We start from the raw sequence: 21,294 nt of genomic DNA on the forward strand, positions 1-21,294 counted from the left end.
TGGTTTTGAAATAACCAACAATGTAAAAAAAATCATCTGATCAAGTTTTTATTTTCATTAGAGGTATATAGCCTATCTCTACTTTTCCTTTTTTATCTGTATGGCTGGAAAACGAACAGGCTAAAATCAGCTTCTCTTCTCACAAAGTATGTCTTTTCTTTCAGCCTCTTTCAAGATGAAATTGCGCCAAACGTCATATCACTTTTCACGTTAATTATCAATGTCGTTTTGCCGAGCTGGACTTTAGGGAAACAAGCTGTGTAAATCCCAGCCCAGTTACGCTTGCCATATTGGATAGGATGACGTCTGTTACACCCTCTCATGGATTGTTTATTTAATAATTGTTTTTCATGCAATCCTTGTTTTAAAAAAAGTTATAATATTTGGTAAATAATATATTAAACTATTTCTAGTTGAATTTGCTGCTATATACTTTTGTTTTGTCCTCAATCTTGCTATTACTACGGTGGTCCTCAGTAAACGCCTGAAGAGTCTGATGCCAAATTCAAGCAGTTGCATATATTAACCTTAATGTATCGCCGAAACACTTATATTTGAAAACCCTACAAACCTCACTAACATGCGGAATTCCTATGTTGACGTCTGTTTGGAGATTGGAGAATTTTAGCTGCTTAAGATGCGTTAACTCACGAAAGAATGTGTGTCATTGCCACCTCTCTTCCCGAGTGCCGTTTCCTCATGACTTCGTCCCAGTGCTCTTTACCAGTTCCCTCACACAGAGGTCCAATTGTCATTTCACCGATGATCTCGTCCGTAGTCAGTAGATCATGGTTCAAAACTCGGATGGTGAGGGAGTATTCATTTATAGTTTCGCCGTCGACGTCAAATAGGAAACCTTGATTCCACACCGCATTTACACCGTGTGTTTTCTTAGTTTGTCTGGTTTCCAATACCGTGCCATTTGCCTCCAGCATTACACACACGTACGGTGCTAAAAGAAAAAAAAGGAGGAGCAAAATTCGAATAGTTGCCGATTTTTGAGGAGTTTTTTAATAAATATTCTTCAGACTCTAACTTAAAAATGTCACTTTATATTTTAGTCTTGTGACCTAAGGTTATGAACTCGCTAAAAATTAAAAAGCCGGGCTAGCCCATTAGTAGATGGTGGGATGTATCTGTTGCAGGTAGCAACGGATTCATTTTTTCTTTCTTGTTCTTCTCAACCATTTTTTTTAATCAGAGTCTTTAAACATTCTAATTCAACCAAGAAACAGTATACTCACCGGCATTCAAGAATTTGCTGGTTCTCACTAGATTTGTGGCTTTCAAGATGATAAGGTTGAGTCTTTGTCGTTTTGCCTCGTAGCGGAACGAGATATGTATTTCACCTCTGCTAAAACTTAGAGAGCGTCCTCTGGACTGCAATCAAACGAGATTTCGCAAAATGTAAACATGTGAAAACTTGAATAAATTTTCTAACTTGAAGCGCCTCCCTTTAAATCTTTAAATGCCTTCGTTTTCTGGGAAACTGACTTGCTCCAGAGTGCCTATTGTTCTCGTAGCATTTACTTGCCGTAGCAGAAAAATTATAGATCTGTAATATTACCCGCGAGTTTTACAACTTAAAACCTCCAATGGCCGTTTGCGCGCTACTTTCAGCCAACCTATCACCTGCTTAAATTTCGCTGACCCCTTAAGTTTTCTTTTAGGTTAAGCATTATCACTCATTTATAGCGACATATCGCGTGTCGCAGAAACAACTAAGGATACTCAGTAACAAATTTCTGTCCGAATTAAACCTCTCATCGAGGCAAACCGTCAAACAACATGAAAACCTTGCATCTTTGTAGGCTATAGCTATGCCTTTTGCCACAACCTACAGCTTGGCCACACGAAAACTCGAATAGTCCTTGTGAAACTTCGGCATGTTATCGAGACAACGCAAACTTTGTTGAAATATTTTCCGAGGTAGAAACAGGTTATAATAATAATAATAATAACTTTATTCACAATTCAAGATTATTTACATGATACAATTGATAAAATTAATATACGAAATTTAATAAAAATTCAAAATTATGTATAATACAAAAAGCATTTAGCTTGAAAATTGCCCTAAAAAAACTTTAGATGCCCGCAGTGGCGACGTTAACAGGTTATTGCTTATCGGAAGGTCAAATCGCTTTAAAACTTTCTTTTCGGATAGAAGATAAATTAACTTTGAAGAAAGCATTAGATGGAGTTATCCGGTAGGAAGTCTGAGACAACTTTTAGGAACATCACTGAAAAACGCTTTCTGGAGATCCTTTTATCTCTGTTGAAAACTTACAAATTTTCATACAGTTTCAAAGAGCAATGGAAAGAGCTCCCATAACTGAAATTTATCATACGGTTAGTAAGAGCAAGGTATAGCAGCTGACGCACCGAAAGAGTTTAAAATTCGCGGCGATTGTTAATAATTCGACAAGTGCTACTGATTTTACAATGGGCATTGTTTAGTTTGACAGGTATATTGTTATCCAACGACAGTTTTCAAACTGAAAAGGATAGTTGTTCCCGTTGAACAATTTTCGAAATTAAACGGATTCTGTTCGACGGAAGATAAATCTGCCATTTTCCGTGCGTTGATTGTTGGTGGGTTGTAGGGGCTTTAAGAAAATCTATCTTGATAATGACTTTCATACTAAAAAGGACCGAATTTTGTGGAATTTAAAGTGCAAAAAGATAATTCTTCTACTTCGTAAATGTCCTTCATTTTAGGTCCAAATTGTAGATGCATTTTTAATCTTCCAAAAGCCGCTCGTTGATCTAGAAGTTGGTACTTCTAAAACTTAAAAAAGTTAGTTTTACGAAGCGTAGTGGGCTAACTTTGACCAACTCTCCTCTAATTTGGACTAATCTAGGGCTCATCAGAGTGAGATCGCGTTTAAATTTGTGAGCCGGTTTTCTCAGTTTGGGTCAGTTATGCGTTGCGCTTTAGTGATTCTTACTCAACATACCACGACTTTTTGTGGTTCTAAACTTCACTAAAAAAAGTTGGTGTCATTATTCTTTTAATGCTCTTTCTTTTAATACATTTTTACCTTATTCTTCGCTTTTTCTGTTCTCGATACCTTATACTTCTACAGTTCGCTTTCCTTCAGCTAGATTGTTCTCCTTTATCTTTTTAGAATTGATTCGCTTTCAAGATGTATACAAGTAAGACTTCGATAGATTACAGTATAATGGCTATCATACCTCAAATTTTGCATCGGCCGTATTAAGATTGGTGAAAATTTGCTATTTTCGTTATTCAAAGTGAACACCAGTAGCCCTACAGAAGAATTAAAAAAAATTTTTAAGACGGGCTGAAAATAAAATCACACTGCAAATCGGATTTGCACTTTTTAGCCTTTTGAATTTGCTACGTGTACCTCAAACTCTAGTTCGGAATATCATCAGCCAGTATACGTGTGACCAAGGTTATGTTGTATTGGCGGATGCTGACAATGCTTACAGCTCACTCACATTGCAGTGGTTCTAGAAAGTTTAAGGTTTTACTGTCTCGATGGACCTTCGGTTACACTCACGAAACTGAAACTGACAAACGATGTCAAAAATTCCTAACCTGTTTGACGGATATTGTTACTTTGATCGTTACTCTTAGCTTAATTTTGTTTTCAGGCGCCAGAACTTTACCTTTTAGATGCAGCCTTGCCTCTTTATACCAATAAACATATTTTTAGGTAAAGAAGTAAGAGCACCAAAGTGGAATAAGAAACTTCTTTCCAAATAGCTCAAACATTCCGAATTCTACAAGGGTCAACAAGAAGTGTGCTTCGTCTAATGAAGAGGTTTTGAATTACCGTTAAGGACCGACATTGTAGTTTGTTACTGATCATGGACATCAACAATACTGAATACTGAGGCCGAGAGGATCACTGAGAGGTGTCAATGATCTAATGCTACCAAGCTTGAATCAAAAGCCGCAATTAAAATCAGTCCACATAGTTACGTGATTACACCTTCATCAGATAAATGGCTACAATATTTAAGATGATTTAGCCTTAATTCTCTGCCAACGCAACTCAACCCAATTTCTTTCATCGGAAGTTAGATGGATTAGATGGCCAATATTAGACATTATGTCGGAATATGCTTTGAAGTTTCACCGGGTAGTCTGTTTCGCGTTTTTCCGCGGTGAGAGCTGAAACATGCTTCCCGTCGAGATGAAACTAAGAACCTGAACTTCTGCGCGGGGTATATTTGAAATTCTCTAAGTTCTTCAAAACATCTCTGAACACCAAACACGCAACATTAAACTTAATAAGGAAGTGCAAGAAGAAAACGTTTTTAAACACTTAGAGGGCAATGTCTTCTTAATTAGTTAATATAATGTTATGGCAGGAGTTGCGTCTAATTATAGTCCTCTACAATTCATCGTCTTTCATTAGCACGTTATACTAAAAGGGTAACTGAAACAGGGTCATAACCCGGTGTAAGCTTTTCTTACCTGAGATTTGGGTAACAAGTTCCTCCATATTATCGTTGGCTCACTAGGGTGAAATTTCTCCAAATTAAATCGCACATCCGTGTAGCCGATCATTTTCCCTCTGCTAAACTTATCATATCCATACAGACCAAGGCGAAGGGTTAATTCCATGAGATCGTTCTCTGAGTAACCAATAAACTCGAATGTTTCGTTAAATATTGGTTCTGCAGTGCTGCTTTTGATTTCTGTTCGATAAATGTTGAAGTCGTCTGGCAGAAGTTGAAATCGCACTTGTGTTGGTGGGTGTTTTCCATACCATCGTATCGGAACATTTAAAGCGCACATGATATTAATGAATAAGCGAGATTTATGAAAATTGTAATAAAGAGAAAACTGCAACTGACACGGTTTATTCTCTAATTTTTGAGCAGAAATCATGTCACACTCGCATGGACTGTAAAACGTTGATACTTTTCGGCAAGATGGACACGGAGAGAGATTTTCTTTGTTTTTCTCCTCGTCACCTAATTCTACACTGCCGAGTGCTGATGGCAAGATGGGCTCCAACTCCTGGATTTCTCCTGTGCGACTGTTGTTCTTCATCTTGGCGAGTTTTCTGCTTCTATAGCGAAACGCTATTGTACAAACAACTATTGCGATACTGGCAGAGAATATTCCACCGGCCACGGACAGGATCAGAAGAATAAAAGCTAACAGAGCAAAGTAAATCATTAGCATAACACAATAAATGTCAGACGCTCACTTAATTAGATATTTTGATTCATTATCTCTTGAAGAATTTATAAAATTATCATGTAACTTCGTTTAGGAATCCCAGCGTACTCACACATTGCCATGTACGAGGCAACCCTCAAAACTCCGTAGATACTTTATTGGACAAATTTGCTCGCAGTTCCGTGTTTAGTTCGCCATCCAATCGATATTTTCAAGGACGGAGTGTTATGTCAGCGTGTAAATTCGTGTTTCTTTCTTCTCTTTTCATTGGCTACCACTAAAGAACTGAAACAATAGAACTGTACTTTTATTCTTCACGGGTCATGGAACTTCAACTTTAAAAACATTCCTGAATGCTGAAAGAGTGTAATGCAACCTCTTTTCAGATCACGTACTGCTTGTAACGTTATTTTGTGGGTTTGTTTGATCTGTTTTTTTGTATGCTGTTAAATTCATTCTGACCAATTAATTTGAGTTGAAACAGCATTGTCAAAAATTCTGACTTGTATGGAAACGCTCTGATATTTGTCTGTAAATTCACATCATTCAGTGAATTTTAGTTGCTAAATTTTTAACTGTTCTCAAAATGGTAGGCAATGTGTGATTATGGAACTTTAGTTTCCTTGAAACGTGTTTGGTTACGTAAGTGAGCTACCCGTAAGCTACCCGAATCCGCGTAGGACAATCCCGCGGGATATGCGTAACACGTGGTTTTTTTGAAATTTGATCCGGGATATTTCATTGGTTCGGCGTCATCTTCATGTAGTCCTTAATACATTTCAGAAAAGTATTCCAAACTGATCTTGAATTTCTTACGAATGTTAAACACAAAAATGGTTCGAGGTACAAGCAAGGGTGATGATATCGGGTAAGAATCTTGGCTTTAAATCTCTTCTGTGGCCTCCATCGTCCTTCAGGATATTTCGAGCAGTGGAATTAGATAAAACTTTCCCAGATTTTCTTTCGCGAGCTACGATCGATGATTTAGATGTGAACACCACTAGCTAAAATGTTCGCAATCTTCTTTTAATTTACCATTTGCAGGAAAATATTTGTTGGGGGCTTATCCACAGATACAACCAAAGGTAAAGTGAACTTATGACACTCTGAAACTCTGTGAAGAAGGAGATTTTTCCTATCTCCTCCCTATGTGAACTAAATGTGCCACGTGCTTTGTTACTCATCACGATTTGTTTGCTGGATTTCAGAGAGCCTTCAAGAGTATTTTAGTGACTTCGGTGAAGTCACAGACTGCATCGTTATGCGGGATACCGCCACGAAACGTTCAAGGTATATTCTTGACATCTTAAAACATGGATCAATTTCTTTGACTGTACATTTGGTCGTCTATGTAGATTCAACAGTCGTGTTTGATTTAAGCTTATGTATTGCCCTTGGTATGCCTTATAGGGGTTTCGGATTTGTCACTTTTCAAGATCCTGCTTCAGTTGATAGCGTGTGCCAAAAGGCTGAACACATCCTTGATAACAAGAAGGTATGCTAGTAGTTGTCCACGTTCTATTTCTTAAGCAAGCTTAAGAGGAAGGTTTTTTTGGGTAACTTCCATTGCAATTATACTTTCCGAAGGAAATCACCATCTAGATTAAAGAACGTACAGTTAAGAAATAGTTTCGTGCAGGTAAATTTCTTTGATTAGGCTGTGAAAGTGTCCATGTTTTCTTATATCCCCACAAACCTGTGAAGCTAAGTATATGAGAACTGTATTCTATCGAAAAAACACCACACTTTCTTCGGATTACTTATTAGAATTCAGTTTAGAAACAGGACATGCAGTTAAACCTTAAGCCTTATTGCTCTACAAACAAAAGTGGAAAAAAATATTAATAAGCCAGGTCAAGGGAGCAAAATTAACTAAAGTTTCCAGGTTATGTTTGCAGCCATTTTTCACTTGAGACATTTGATAAGACTTCTTCCATGTAATAGAATCTAGTTTATCACTGTAAATGGCAAAATGTGAAGTCTGTGTTATTTTTTTGAGATTTATTGAAAAGTAAGGGCAAATACCAGCAAGTGGTCTTTGCTTGATGGTCAAAGTGTTTGAAGGTGATCACTTACAACACTTTGTGACCTTGGCTCTCTCTTTGTTTTTCATAACAATGGAACTACCAAAGCAATGATTATGATGGTGGGCAGAAGTGGGTATTTTGCATGAGTCATCTCTTAAATGCAAAGAGTAAGCTAAGGGTTAAAAGAAAGTTCCAAACCATGGTTGTTTAGTAATATGAATGTCATTTGCAAAAATCAATAACTTTGAACCATTCTCTGAATGACAAGATAATCAATGGGATAATTTTGGCTGGAGCCTTTTACTGTACTTAAGTAAATGTGTGTAATAAATATGCACCATCAGTGCTTGCTGAATGATATGGGTCAAAATACTCAGCTCACTTACCCATTATCCAGACCAATTGCCATATCCCTTCCCCTCCCACTCCAAGGTTTTCAGAGCATTGTTAAATTGACTTTCCTGTGCCACTTTCAGGTTGATCCCAAGCGTGCTGTGCCACGAGGACCAGGTCAGCAAGAGATGATTTCCACACAAAGTCCTGGTGGGCAAAGTGTAAGTCTAAAAGGAGAGTACTAAAGTATGTCTGTTGTGTACCAATAAATACCAATAAAGGAAGTTCTCTTTATGGGCTACACCAAAGTTTCTTAAGGACACAAAATAATTTCGAAGTTGGCATAATAACTTAGAACATATTGAAAAGTCATCCTAAAAAACAAAAGAACTTGATTTATTAAGCAAAGAATTGATCCTTGCTTGTGGACTGCAATTTAAGCAATGGCAGAAAAAAAATGAAAAAATTAAGCTTTGAAAATATCGAAAAATATGTGTCCTTGATACCAGTTGGATGCTGCCACCAATGATTTTTATTGATATGTTAATATATGACCATGTATTTCAGAGGGATTCAGGAAACAATGAAAACAAAATTTTTGTTGGTGGACTAAGTAGTAACACCACAGAAGATGATCTACGACGGTTTTTCTCTGCCATTGGAAAGGTAGGCATCAGGCTGTTAACCTACAATAAGGAATACAGGATGTTTCGCACAAAAGACTTTTCACACAAGTCTTTTAGCACAAGTTTTGGACTGTGTGCACAATTCTTAGTGGTCATTTTGCACAATAATTATAAGTGAGAAACATCAATATAAAAGGTATACTAATTGATACTGATAAGACATTTCACCTTCAATAAGATCTAACGGTGAGATTGTAGACATTTATTTACGTTATAACTTCAACTAGATAGAAACGCTTGTGAACATGATCACTTTTCTTACTTGAAGAAAGGAACAAATCTTTCTCTCTATGAAAATGTAAAGAACTCCCTATTTGAACGATTATTTCTATTACTTTTCCTTTGTTAAATGAAAAACCTTTTAGTTTTGACTGTACATTATCTGCTACAAACATACGAACATGACGACCCAACACTAAGGACGCCATGTTGATTTTGAAAGTAATTGTCACCAGAGTATTGTCATTGAGTAACTGTTTCACTTTTTATTAAAAAGGACAAAAGACCTATTTACAAAATTTCTGTATAAATATATAAAATTCAAATAATATCGATGGAATTTTAATTACAGTAATTAATTGATATATTCATTTGCTATCTAGTAACTATTAAACTGAAGGTACTGCCAAAATTGAACATTTCTTTAGTAATCTGTACGAATCGATTTTGTTATTATCAAAACAATCCCAAAACTTAATTATCTTTGACTGCATGTCACAATAGCGTTTTTGTTGAATTCTTATGAGGTTAGCCACTTGAAGCTCTACTAGTATTGCCTCGCTGTGCAGAAGTTTCATTGGCAGATAAAATTGCTGCTGATTTATTTGCTTCGAGAAAAGACTTAACAATTAGATGAACAGACTTGGATAAAAAAACTTTTGGATGAAAAGACTGCAATTTGGCAAACACACACAAAAAAGAAGGTAATGAACTATAATGAGTAACTTACCAAGAAGACAGTCATCTGTCACTTACACACCAAGTACTGCTTGTCTTTGCATTTTGGATGAAATTGATGAACTCTGATAAACAATTACATCTATATCTCAACTATGTCATGGCCATGTTACCTGACGAATCATGTATATTTCAACTCACCACTCGGTCAAGACTTGTAGAAATTTAGCCCTTTCCTACATTCATTTAAGCTATAATACATCTAGATTTCTTTCTTTGTTTTGATCTTAAGCTTGTATGATTACTTATCGAACGGCTAGCCTATAATCTTTGAATTATTTTAATTCTTGAAACTTTTGTGAAATCATTTGTTTACATCACGGTCACTATGACGCTTATCGATTGATACTGAACTCTCCATCGCTTAGGTAATTGTTATAAGAATAATTTGAAAGGATGACTACTTGATAGATGTATGAAACTTTATGATCTTTAAAAAGATTACAGATCGAACTTGTCTTTCTACAAGATCACTAGTTTGTCACTACACTGATATGTTCAAGTTGTCAAATCGCAACACTTGGACATGCCAACATTCGATGCAAAGCACTCTCTCAATATGGAGTTATTAACATTGAACTGTTTTTGCTGTACATATCACCAGTATGCCTAATTGTCATTATATAACGAAGATATAAGAAGCAAGTTTTCATTAGCTTTATTTGAAACTCTTAGAGATCGATAAAACATGCTGTTTGAAGGTGATCGAACAAGGAGGGAAGACTGGTGACAATTACTTTTCGAAATCAACATGGTGTCCTTAGTGTGGGTCGTCATGTTTGCATGTTTGTAGTGGATGATGTGCTTTCAAAACTAAAAGGTTTTTCATTTAACAAAGGAAAAGTTATAGAAGTAGTCATTCGAGTAGGGAGTTCTTTACATTTTCATAGAGAGAGAGACTTGTACTTTCCTTTATTCAAGTAAGAATAGTGATCGTGTTCACAAGCATTTCGATCTAGTTGAAGTTATTACAGAAATATGTCTGTTCTTGCTGTTGGATCTTATTGAAAGTGACATGTGAAGGTGAAATGTCTTATCAGTATCAATCAGTATACCTTTTATATTGATGTTTCTCACTTATAATTATTGTGCAAAATGACCACTAAGAATTGTGCTAATGGTCCAAAACTTGTGCTAAAAGACTTGTGCAAAACGTCTTTTGTGCGAAATGTCCAGTTACCACAATAAGGGTGTTGAGTTGAAGGATTTTTTTTTTTGCAGCAGTGTCAGGTGATGAAACTTATATGCTCACTTTATTAAGATTTGATGAAGTGAAGTGTATATAGATCTTAGTAAAGAAGAAACAAACTTCTCCTAAACCAAAAGATAGCAGTCAAAGAATCAAAAGGGAGGATGACTTGTATACACTATAGGTTTCAGGCAGCTATCGGGAATAGATTGCAGAGTTCTTTGCTCCCTCTTATGACCTACTTTTCTTGATCATTTGAACCTTTGGCTATGTTATTGGGCACTAATTTATTTTCAAGGTCTACATGTATCATGACAATAACAGGTACTTCATCTTTAAATTGTAGAGTTTTTTCCCTTCAAGGTAAAGAATTAATTAAAAAAAAAGATCATCTCATTGAAAAAGTGCTCCCTTGCAAACCTTGTTATATTCTGGTCAATGAGACAAAAATCCAATAGCTTTTGAAAACACAGTGGCTGGTTGGAATGTGGGGTTTACATATGATTGTGTAGTCTAAGGGTCCAGGCCAGTATAGTCATAAAAATGACTGTTTTTCATAGTGGTGACTGACATTTGACAACCTGAGATGATGAATTCCCCCTAGGTTGTGAAAATCTCAGTCATCACTACAGACAACAGTCCTTTACAGGACTGTTCTCACCAGGATGATCAGACTACACTGTTACAGCATTTGAAATTGAAGTCTTCTTTGATATTAACTTTGAGTGCAGTTGATGTTCAAAGTTTGATTTGTTTTATCAGGTTGTTCATGTTAAGCTGATGTATGATAAAGAAAATAGCAGAATGCGAGGTTAGTCGATTCATTCTATATTGTACTGTAAGTGTACAAACTGGTGATGTTTTATTTGTTACATTTGCTTACAGCTCTTTGGTAGAATTATTTACCTTTATGAACTGTAACAAAGGAAATAAATAATGGAAAGGATACAGGAAACTTGGTTCAAACTGCATTTATTTTGGTACAACTATGGGCCAGTTGTTTTTGTTTACCTGTGAAAGCTTAAGTAGTATTACAACTCATTTACTATGGATAAATCTTTTAATCTGAAGTCAAGTGTGCACTGGTGTTTGTTTGTGCACAAGAAATAGAGAATCTGTATTGGACTTAGTTTTAATATTTGAGAGATTAAAACAAGCTAATATGACTGATTCTGGATGGTAAAGGAGTACTTGTAAGTACATATCTAAAACCTCTACAAGAGTTTAGTCAGCAATGATAAATGTGCTACTAAAGCCTCAAGAGTAAAGGTAACTTTTCAGTTATATTTTTTACCTTCAGTATGTAATAGCAATATATTTTAAGTGTAGTAATGATTATTGTAGTTATACATAAACTAAGAAACTAATTTTCTCCTTGAAAAATTAATCAATCAATTGACCAAATGAGGGTACATAGATTTCATTTCATAACATAAGAAACAAACTGTATCTCTTACATCTGTAATGCTTATTCTGAGACACATTTCTTTCTGTTATTTTGATGTAGTGGTAGATCTTAAAGACCTGATGTGTGTAAGCACTATAATCTTGATCCATATTGTATTTCCCTAAGTTTTCATTATCATTTAAATTTAAAGTTCTTTAATTGTGTATGAAGCAGTAACGCAAACCTATTCAGAAATGAAAATTACTAGAAAATTAAGAAAGTGACTTTCAAAGGCATTTTCAGGCCTTACAATTTGCACTGCTGGTCAGTTATGCAGTGAGTAATCTCGTGTGACAGGTGGTGAAGTAAAGTCCTTTGTCTTGTGACATCTCTTCTGATGTAGAATGCAACATTTGGCCTGTTTGCTGCTGGTCTTCTTTAGGTGTGAAGGACTACTGAATACAAGTCACCTTATGAAACATTGTGCTTAGCTGTGATTGTTCAGTTTTAAACAGTTGTGATGGAGGCATTCATGCTTCTGGGATTTCTATTCCACTGTCCATTTTGTTGCTAAAAGGGTTTAGTCTTGTGTGGTTGACCTCTTTCACCCTACATGTACATGTATAATAATGGGGATCATAGTCACTAAACTTTTCTCTGTTCCACAGCAGACAGTGTCCAGATTTGCAGGCATACCCTGAAAATTGTGGTCATCTGTGTTTAAGTCAGTTGTTTTGTCAAGTTTTGTGGCCATATTCTGAAATGATAGAGGTCTGTGTTAAAGTCAGTTGTTTCTGTTATGCTCCACAATTCTCTCTTGCATAAGTCTTCCAGTCTCACCAACATAAACTTCACTGCATTCACTTGGAATCCTGTAAATGGCATCATCTTCCTTAGAAGGGTCAGCAACACACTACTTGCAATTTTAGCATGGTCTCCTACTCTAGTTTTAAAGTTGCTAGGAAAGATCTTTTACGTATGGTTAAGCTGTAAAAGATGGAACTTGAAGGTAGGCTCAGCACTGGTGGTTGGTTTCTGTCCTCAGTACTCTCAGAACAGATGAGAGATGTTTCTACTCCTTTGAGATGGCAGAGGCTTTTTTTATGAGAAGAACTAGTTATTGGTCAGTTTGGGTCATCCATCTGGTTCTTTCTCATGTGTCTTATGGATACAAGAAATTTTCAGACATGGAATTACACAATTTTCTTCTGCTGGGTATTTTAGAGCTTAAAAAGTTGCTTGGTTTTTTTCTATCTTTTTTAGTGTATTCATTTGCTGTAGTGTATGTGTTTTCTTTTTTCATTAAAATTTATGGTTAATACCAAATTAGAGCACCTTGAATTTGTTTATGTGGTGAAAAAGCATTAAATGTATTTTCCAAAACCTATACTGAGCTATTTACAAGGCAAAAAAAAATTTAAAAGTAAAAACCAAACATTTTCAATACTACATTGTCATCAGAGTAAATGTAAAGTTGATTGAACCAACCAAAAGGGGACAACCAAGGCAATGCAAGGTTATAAATTGTTTTTGTGTAAGTAAAAATCACAGGTTCAGTTCTTTCAGATGTGAAATCCTACACAAATGTCATATTGCTGACCACTCTGCTTATCTATGAAGTAGTCAAAATGGCAGCCTAAAGATGATAAACAAGGGTTCAGACATCTTAAAAGGCTTCTTTCTCTCTGGCAAATCATCTTTGAAGAAACTTTAAACATTATTAACTATTTGATGTAATTTATAGTCAAGGGTTTTCTCTACCAAATTGTCGTGATTTTTTATGTATTACAGAATTTTCCTCAAATATTCAGATCTAATGTGATTTGATGGCAATAATATTGTGCAAAAGTGCACCTTGCCACAGCATTAGAAACCCTCAATTGATTCTGGAATTTTACATCAGTGAGTTATGTTTTGTTACTGGATAAACTTCAAAAAATATAGGCTTACCCATTAGGATTGTAAATAGTCCTTTCTGCTTAATCTTAAAATTGCTTTTTCCATATAACCCATCAATAGCAACCAATACTGCAAAAGTGAAAAACCTTGTTGATTCATGTTTTATTGTTGTTATTAGTAATTGTATTTTATTAAAGTAGCTAGTTAGGGCTTCTATATGTCCATGTGATTCTGACACATGTTTCATTATTAGTAGACTAGATTATTTATTCTAAGACCAGTAAATCTAACTTCTATTCACTGTCAAATGAAAAGAATTGAAATGATTCATTGAAGATGGAAAAGAAAAAAATACTGTAGCCATTTAAGTGATCATGGTCATGAGATTTTTACCTCAGATATAAAATCTAATTAAAATGGCTTTTTTGGTCATTTGAAAGAGATTCCATGGAGGGGGCAGGGGGGGAGTTTATTTAAGTTGTTATATTTTTTATGGCTAGGCTACTTGTAGTTTCCTTGCATGTTTGTGATCATGACTTTAAAGGGGGTCATTGGCAAGGCTATACAAAGATTAACTTAGTCTCCACTTTGACATTACCCCTTAAAACTTTAATTGTCATACTTAACTTCCTAAATTGTGCTTGTCATTATTTTCTTTAACTGCAGGTTATCTTTACAGGAATTAACATATGCTTTATTTTACGCATTACTATACTATGGTAGGCTTTGGTTTTGTAACGTTTGAGTCAAGTGAAGCAGTAGAGGAGGCTTGCCGTATACATTATCATGACATCAATGGAAAAACGGTGTAGTTACAGTTTAAGTTCCTACTGTGTTGTATTTGACATGTATGTTAGTTAACACTTACGTTGTTTACTTGTTGTTTGAGTGTAGATCTTCACAAATATTGCCCTTGTGAATGTATTGCTGACTGAAGAGACTTCTCCATATTAATCTTTATCTAAGTGTGAACTTTCTTTGTTGCAATGGGCATTGGTACTTTATTCATTTGGCTTTTTTAACTCATTGTTCTAGTATACATAGTATACACAGTGTAAATGTGTGCATTCAATTGCCCAGTTCTGTGTGTTGTTTTGGCCTTTACTTTACTGTACAGGACACATCATTATTATTTTGGAAATGAGTACATGAATTTTCCTTGACAAGCAATTTTTAGTGATTTTGTTTATGTAAACTATTTTCTACCTGCCCACATCTTCACCTCCAATAAGTAATGGTCTGTCCCTTTAATGGGGTTTGCTATTCTAATTGCCATTGCTTGCCTTGCTGAGCATTGCTCTAAGATCATTTTTAATTGCTTTATTGGTTAACTTCACGTTAATTGTAAGAAGAAGTGTGTTGAGTCAAAAACTTCAATTGATGCTATTTTAGCAACATGTACAGAGTTTCTATTTCAAATCCAAAAACTTGCTGTCATTTTAAAACATTTTAAAATGATACCGTTCAAATCAAAACATAAAATGGAACTGTTAATATTGCAAATATGGAGAAAGCTACTATCAGCTGTTGTTTTGCCTTACATGGTTTAGGGAGAGAGAGGAATTTTAAATCCAAGGAAACAAATATTGCTTGTATTTTGTTTTTGACTTATATATATAGTACGTTATGAACAGGTTTCAGAAGCTGTGCTCAAGCTGTGAATATTAAACTTGGTAATAAGTTTGAGAAGAAGGAATGTTTGCATTGCACACACTGTACACGTTTCTACTAAGAGTGTTGCTGAAAGGCAGCAAAGAAAAGGGAAAGCAATGATGTCCATAATTGTCATTGTAGTCACAAACCATCTAGAATTAATGTTGAAAAAATCTTGCAATCTTTGAAGAAATGAAATTCATGTCTTAATATAGTCTCCACATTGTCTGACTTTAGTAGCCATAGCAGTGGACACATTGATGCATTACATATTTTTTTAATGCTTGTGGTGAATGATTTATTGTTAACCATTGTGACTTGGATTAAATACTGAAAACTACTCAGTTTCCCTTAGGTACAAAATAAGAAGAAAAGGGGATTAATTGTTTTTCTTGTGTAGCTGAAGTGATAGCTCTGTAGAATGTGAAGTTACAAGGAAATTATATCAGCAAGAATAAAAAGTGTAAAGTACATGTGATATTTCACCATAGACCACATAGTGCAACTAGTTTTGATGGGTAAAGATATGTCTAGTAACTGATTACATCATTTGCAAAAGTGGCGAACTAATCGTTTTTTCCAGTGTATCGAGATTTCCACAATACAGATTTTTTTTCAAATTTTCAGGGATGTGAAGAACACTGCTACCTATCAAAAAATGCTAATTTAAGATATTTGTCTCCAAGTTAGCTTTTATGGTAACTGTAAAAAAGTACTTGGTATGTCTTTAGAGAGTTATGGTTACCATGATATTGAATATGTCATAAGTTCTCTCCAACAAATCTTGAACAAGTCTGTAATAAGCTTACCTACACTTTTTGAGTGACTGAAAGCTTAAAATTTTTATGCTTATTTTTATGCTTGTTTTTATTTGTCCTATTGTGTCTATGAGCTTTCAGAAACCCTTTTGACCTCTTTGGTTCAGTTGAAGTGTAGAGTTAATTTCTCTAGCTTGCTTTCCTAAATTGCTAAAAGTTTATAATTATTGCAGTGAATCCTCGTTAAACTTTTTGTCTTAAATGAAACTACTTTGTAAAGGTCACCCTTTTTGCAAGGATAGACCAGGATGAAAAATATCATTAGTTTCCATTAACCCAAATTTGTATCATGGATGTATGAAATTGTTCTTTCATAATAAATGTCAGGATTCTTTTTAAAATTTAATCTACTTTTTCAATGGATTTTGAACTGCCCTAACAACCTTGATTTTGCCACATTGAATGCATAGCTAATTTTGGTGGTGACATGTAGCCTTTTTATTTCTAACCTTTCAGTCATAGTAATTTTCTGTTTTTGTGTCAGTTCCCTTTAATAATTCTTATCATGGTCTAACTTCTCCTTCTCTTTCAGGTTGAGGCAAAGAAAGCTGAGCAGCGTGATTCTAGAATGGGACCAGGAGGAAGCATGGGCATGGGTGGAGCACAGATGAACAGTGGGTACAACAGTGCACAGTATTACCCTCAAATGCAAGGTCAGAATTATTCTTGAATCCTAGATGAGAAAGTATTTTTTACTTTCATCACTGCTTTGTTGGTAATTTATAGTGATATTTGGCAAATGCTCTCTCCTGAAAGACAAGATATTTGTTCAAAGCTTCCACAACACTCCCATTGCACCTCTTAGATTTTTCTGCTGCGAAAAGTTTTTGTCTTTTTATGATGCGTTGGCAAAAGTGGTGTGTGAATCAATGATTGTCTTCTGTAATGTCACAAGAAGGAATGAAAAAATCATTTCTACGGTTCTGTGGAATAGAGCTCAATAATTCAAACAGTAAATTCTCTCTTTTTAAAGGCCACTGCTAGTCCTTATAGTCCTTATAGTCCTGCTAGCTTGTTTTGGGTTTGCTGCTCTCATCCTGCTCATACTTACCTTTCTACATAGTCCCAAAAACAACTGTTCGTGACTCTTGTTCACTCATGTTCAGGGGACCATTTCAAGAAAGAAAATAAATATTGCTCACAAAATATGGAAATTTCTAGAAGGAAGCTTATTTATTAGGATACTACAAAGCTGAAATTCATGGCATTTTGATATCTTTGCCAAATACTCATGTCTGCATCTGGGAATGTTATATTGTCTTATCATTTGGGACAGTTTTTTTTCTTCTCTTAAAAATATGGGGGTTAATGGCTGACTTGAATAAAATAGCAACAGGGTTTTACTCCTGCTCATTTTCCTCAAGCAGTGACACTGAAAACAACTGTTACATTTTTAAAAGGTCAGTTTGGTGGGCCTCCTCCAGTCCCTGGTATGGGTCGTGGCTATCCAGGCTATAGTGCAATCCCTCAAGGCTATCCTGGGGCACCCAACATGGTTACTCCAGGATATGGTTATGGTAAGTCCAGATACACTGCCAATCTTAGCTTTTTTTCCTAATCCTCGCAAATTCATTGAACGAGAAGCAGTCAAATCAGAGATAACAAAATAAATTAAACTTGCAGTGCTTTCACTAAGACCAAGCACCTGCCAGAGGTCCAGAGTGTATTCTGTTGCGATTCTTTGGAAGCTTTCAAAGAAACTGGCAAAGTGAGACCTAAAACATGTAGAGATCTTTTAGAGTTCTTTCAGTCAACTTTTACCTTATAAACAAGTTTTGATAAAAATGATTGATATTTTCTTATTATATATCTCAGCAACATTTCCAGCAAAAGAAAGATTTTGAGTTTCCAAGACCATACTGACTCAAATTTTGGTAACCAGTAACCATGTGTCATCTCAGAGGACTTTTTGTGTGAAACTCAGGGAGCAGGTGTGCATGTCAGCAAATGGAAGATTTTGATAAGAAATAAAATCATCAGTGAAATGATTGTTTAAAAGAAGACAAATATTTAATGATCATCTACAGAAGTCAGACATGGAAAACTCTGTTTGAAGGCAGTTCATTCTGAATAGAAGTAATGGGATGATGAGAGGGGAATTTTTTTCGTATTATTCTCTGATGGGTGCTTTACCAAGGTAGCCATTTTGTTCAAATCTTATTGAAAGCACTGAAGTTGTTAGGTAAGACAACCCATGTCCAATATATTAAGATGTGAACCAGGAAAACTAAATCAAATTCATCACATTTCCATCATTTCAAAGCATGAATTGAAAAATATGCATGTTATATGTAAAAAACATAAGGAGTTTGAGAGTATCTCATCAATTCAGTAGATGCCCTTCTGCTTATCACAGAGAACCAATTTGGAAAATAGTTCCTTCCAAGTTTATTCCAAAGAAACATTTTAAATTGATAGTTGCAAAAGTAACTCCTCAAGGTATTATAACCCCTCCATTTTCCCACTAACATACCCTAAATGACTGCTCTTTACATACCACATGTACTATGTACAAACAGTTTTAAACTATTCAAATCTTTGCTATGATTAATGAACAATTTTCTGATATCAAACGTAAAATAGGGGTTATGGTTAATGTTCCCTGTAGGAGCATTTCAAATCTTTGCCTCATGCAACTGAAAGCAATAGAGCATTAACACCTCTATTTACTTTACAATTTTGCTGTGGTAGGTGGATATGACCAGACTTCCATGTATGGTGCACAAACTTCTGTTGCCACTCCTGGTAAGAATCTGTTAATGTTGTATGCTGATATAATATAAAAAGAAGGATTATTGCAAATGCTATGTACCTATGGACTAAGAGGGAGGGCTGATAGGGAAAATATATGATGCAAGCATGCAACTCTCATGTGGCCCATCTAAACTCTACTTGACGGTACCCAAGGCCTTAGCATCTCTTGGAGCATAAGGAATGAAAGATCTCCTAGCTCCACCTCGTCCTGTCCTAAACTGGCCTATTTTCTCATATCTGTTTTGTTTTCAGTTGAAGCCTACAGTGAGTAGTTACATTCTTGAAACAGACTTGGTGCATGATTTTGTGTACCAGAGGTTTTATCAAACAGAAGCAAAACAATTTTCCTTTTTGAAATTCGTGTCAGTAACATTTACTGGTTCCTTTACTTTTTCCTCTGGAAATGAACAAACCTTGTTTCATGTTTTGATGTCTGTACCAATTAACCAGGTGTATGCAATAGTTATTTTGCCTGCTGCCAAGCCACTGACTCTTAATTTTTTACTGGCCATTCAAAACCTCTCAGGGAAGTAAAAATTTCATATTCTTGAGACTTTATCTGTTTTTATCAAATTTTGGAATATAGTTTCCAATGAAACATTGAAGAGGCTCAAATCAGGAGCCTCTCCTTCACTTAAAAGGCCAAAAAATAACACTGAATTGTTATCACGCATCTGAAGTGATGACATATTGAGTAATAAAAAGCTGCTTTGTATTACTTGAAAACAGCATTTGTCGTAACCTATCAGAATAAAGATATTTTTTCTTTACTTTATACTTGATATCATTACTTAAAATTAACTATTTTTACAGGATATGGAAACTATAGTGCAGTACCTTCATCAGCAGCATCTATGGCCGCAACGTCAGGCGGATATCCAGATTACAGTCAGATGTCAGCAGCAACACCCCAAGCTGGAATGCCAGCAACTACCCCTGGTGGCCAGCCTCGCTTAGAGACCCCTGCTACCACAGACTACTCAGTTTATGGTGAGCAATGGGGCTTGGGCCGCACTGGGGGAAGGGCGGGGTTATCCCATCTTACCATGCAGTGACCTATGTGTTAAAATTGAGGTTTCATCTCTTGGTTCAAAGTTTGTTGATCTCAGTCTGTGTCATAGAGTCGATTTTGTTATGGAATGTTTCTGCTGTACTTTGGCGTCATTCAACTTTAATCGTAAACCATGTTAATCTCAGCAGAGGTAGCGAATCGTAAACAAAAAGGTTTGGATTGTTGGTTTACCTTACATCAGACCTTAGAGACTGCTCTCCAAGATATCGATCTTACAATTGGCTTCCATTCCTATCTAGCAAGTTGGTTTCTACTTCTCCCTTCCCGCATTTTTAATCTGTCGAAGTGATACACAGCACAACATCAGTTCAAACTCAAAAGTCACTGATAGCGGGATTTATGATAACGGTTAATGGTAAATTTTGTCATAGCTGTGAGAATTTACAGGGCCGCTCATATTAAAAAATCTGTTTACAATATTTTTCGTTGGACAGGCCTGGGGAACTACCCACAACAGGAGTCTAACTATGGTCCTGCTAGGACATCCTTCTCCTCCGACTCAGGATACAGTGGCTTTGCTGGTAATGCTGAGCAACCTGGCTACGGTCCAGGTCCTTATGGAGGCGGAGAAAGTCTTGGAAGGGGAGGCAATGTTTCTCGTGGATTTCACCCTTACGGACGATAGATAGCTCGAAAACCCTTCAGTTAAAAAGAAAAAAATGGCTTTCGCTCGAAACTTAACCTCGAAACGAACGATGTGGTCAATAAGCTTTTTAGAAGGTCAAGGCGCTGGGATTTCCCACTGAAAAATTATTTTAACCTCGAAGTTATTGTTTGTTTTGTTTTGTTTTTTCTTTTTTTACTTCCATTTCAAGGAATTTTAATTAACTTAGTTCGGTTGTGAAGAATTCTTGTAGAGGTTTCGTTTTTTCTGCATAAATTCGCTCATTACCTTTAATTATGAACGAAATGTTGATCTGAGATAAACAAGGCACTTTTTTGAACAGGTTGAAAAAAAAATTCAGAGTGAACTTGAAATCAACAAACAGGACATTTGAGAACCCAGTTTACCATTTAATTGACGTTATCATATTGCTTATGTTCTGTGAGGTGATCAATAAAAAATTTTTGCGGTTTTCATTTACTGCAGTATTATTTACGACTTTCAGTCAGTGAAAAAGGAGCATAGTTCTCCGCCGACAGGGTTGTGCCGGGAGAAGTGGGCATACATTTTAGACTGTACTTTCCCCGTTAGATATATGTCTAAACAGGTGGGAGCAATTAAAACTGAAACACCTTACCTCAATACACACACCTCAATTTGACAGGGTTCATTCATCTTGTGTAGAGTAAGATTTAAATGCACAGTGAGGCGACTGGTCATCTAACATGAATAAAAATTTTCTTCATGA

At 35.7% G+C, this 21,294-nt stretch overlaps 3 protein-coding genes across 10 annotated transcripts in view; 2 read left to right on the top strand and 1 right to left on the bottom strand.

The window, feature by feature from the left end:
• The window catches only part of LOC113686073 (uncharacterized), a 20,979-nt gene extending 20,561 nt beyond the window's left edge, over window positions 1–418 (top strand). For all 5 annotated transcript variants that reach the window (XM_027203664.2, XM_027203666.2, XM_089203794.1 and 2 more), the window contains exon 30: window positions 165–418. The gene's annotated coding sequence lies outside the window, so the exon portion shown is untranslated. The remainder of the gene's footprint in view (window positions 1–164) is intronic.
• On the bottom strand, window positions 33–5,551 carry LOC113686075 (synaptotagmin-C). Its single transcript, XM_027203670.2, has 4 exons — window positions 5,280–5,551; window positions 4,454–5,142; window positions 1,245–1,380; window positions 33–952 (listed from the first exon to the last, which is right to left on the bottom strand). The coding sequence occupies exons 1-4, from the start codon at window positions 5,287–5,289 to the stop codon at window positions 648–650; spliced, it is 1,140 nt and encodes a 379-aa protein (XP_027059471.2). The 5' UTR covers window positions 5,290–5,551; the 3' UTR covers window positions 33–647.
• Window positions 5,484–21,022, top strand: LOC113686074 (DAZ-associated protein 1). 4 transcript variants are annotated; one of them, XM_089203798.1, is made up of 12 exons: window positions 5,484–6,252; window positions 6,376–6,457; window positions 6,578–6,662; window positions 7,671–7,748; window positions 8,095–8,193; window positions 11,122–11,170; window positions 14,369–14,451; window positions 16,649–16,769; window positions 17,517–17,633; window positions 18,808–18,861; window positions 19,684–19,860; window positions 20,377–21,022. In XM_089203798.1, exons 2-12 carry the CDS (start codon window positions 6,429–6,431, stop codon window positions 20,565–20,567), a joined length of 1,083 nt encoding a protein of 360 aa, XP_089059924.1. In that variant the 5' UTR covers window positions 5,484–6,252; window positions 6,376–6,428; the 3' UTR covers window positions 20,568–21,022. The 4 variants fall into 4 exon arrangements, with proteins under 4 accessions (XP_089059924.1, XP_089059926.1, XP_089059923.1 ...); XM_089203797.1 differs by having other exon boundaries at window positions 6,212–6,252; window positions 7,300–7,748; XM_089203800.1 differs by lacking the exons at window positions 11,122–11,170; window positions 14,369–14,451.
• The last annotated feature ends 272 nt before the right edge of the window (window positions 21,023–21,294 follow it).

The sequence above is a fragment of the Pocillopora damicornis genome, chromosome 4, assembly GCF_964200805.1.
Source record: "Pocillopora damicornis chromosome 4, jaPocDami1.2, whole genome shotgun sequence".
Taxonomy (NCBI): Eukaryota; Metazoa; Cnidaria; class Anthozoa; order Scleractinia; family Pocilloporidae; genus Pocillopora; species Pocillopora damicornis.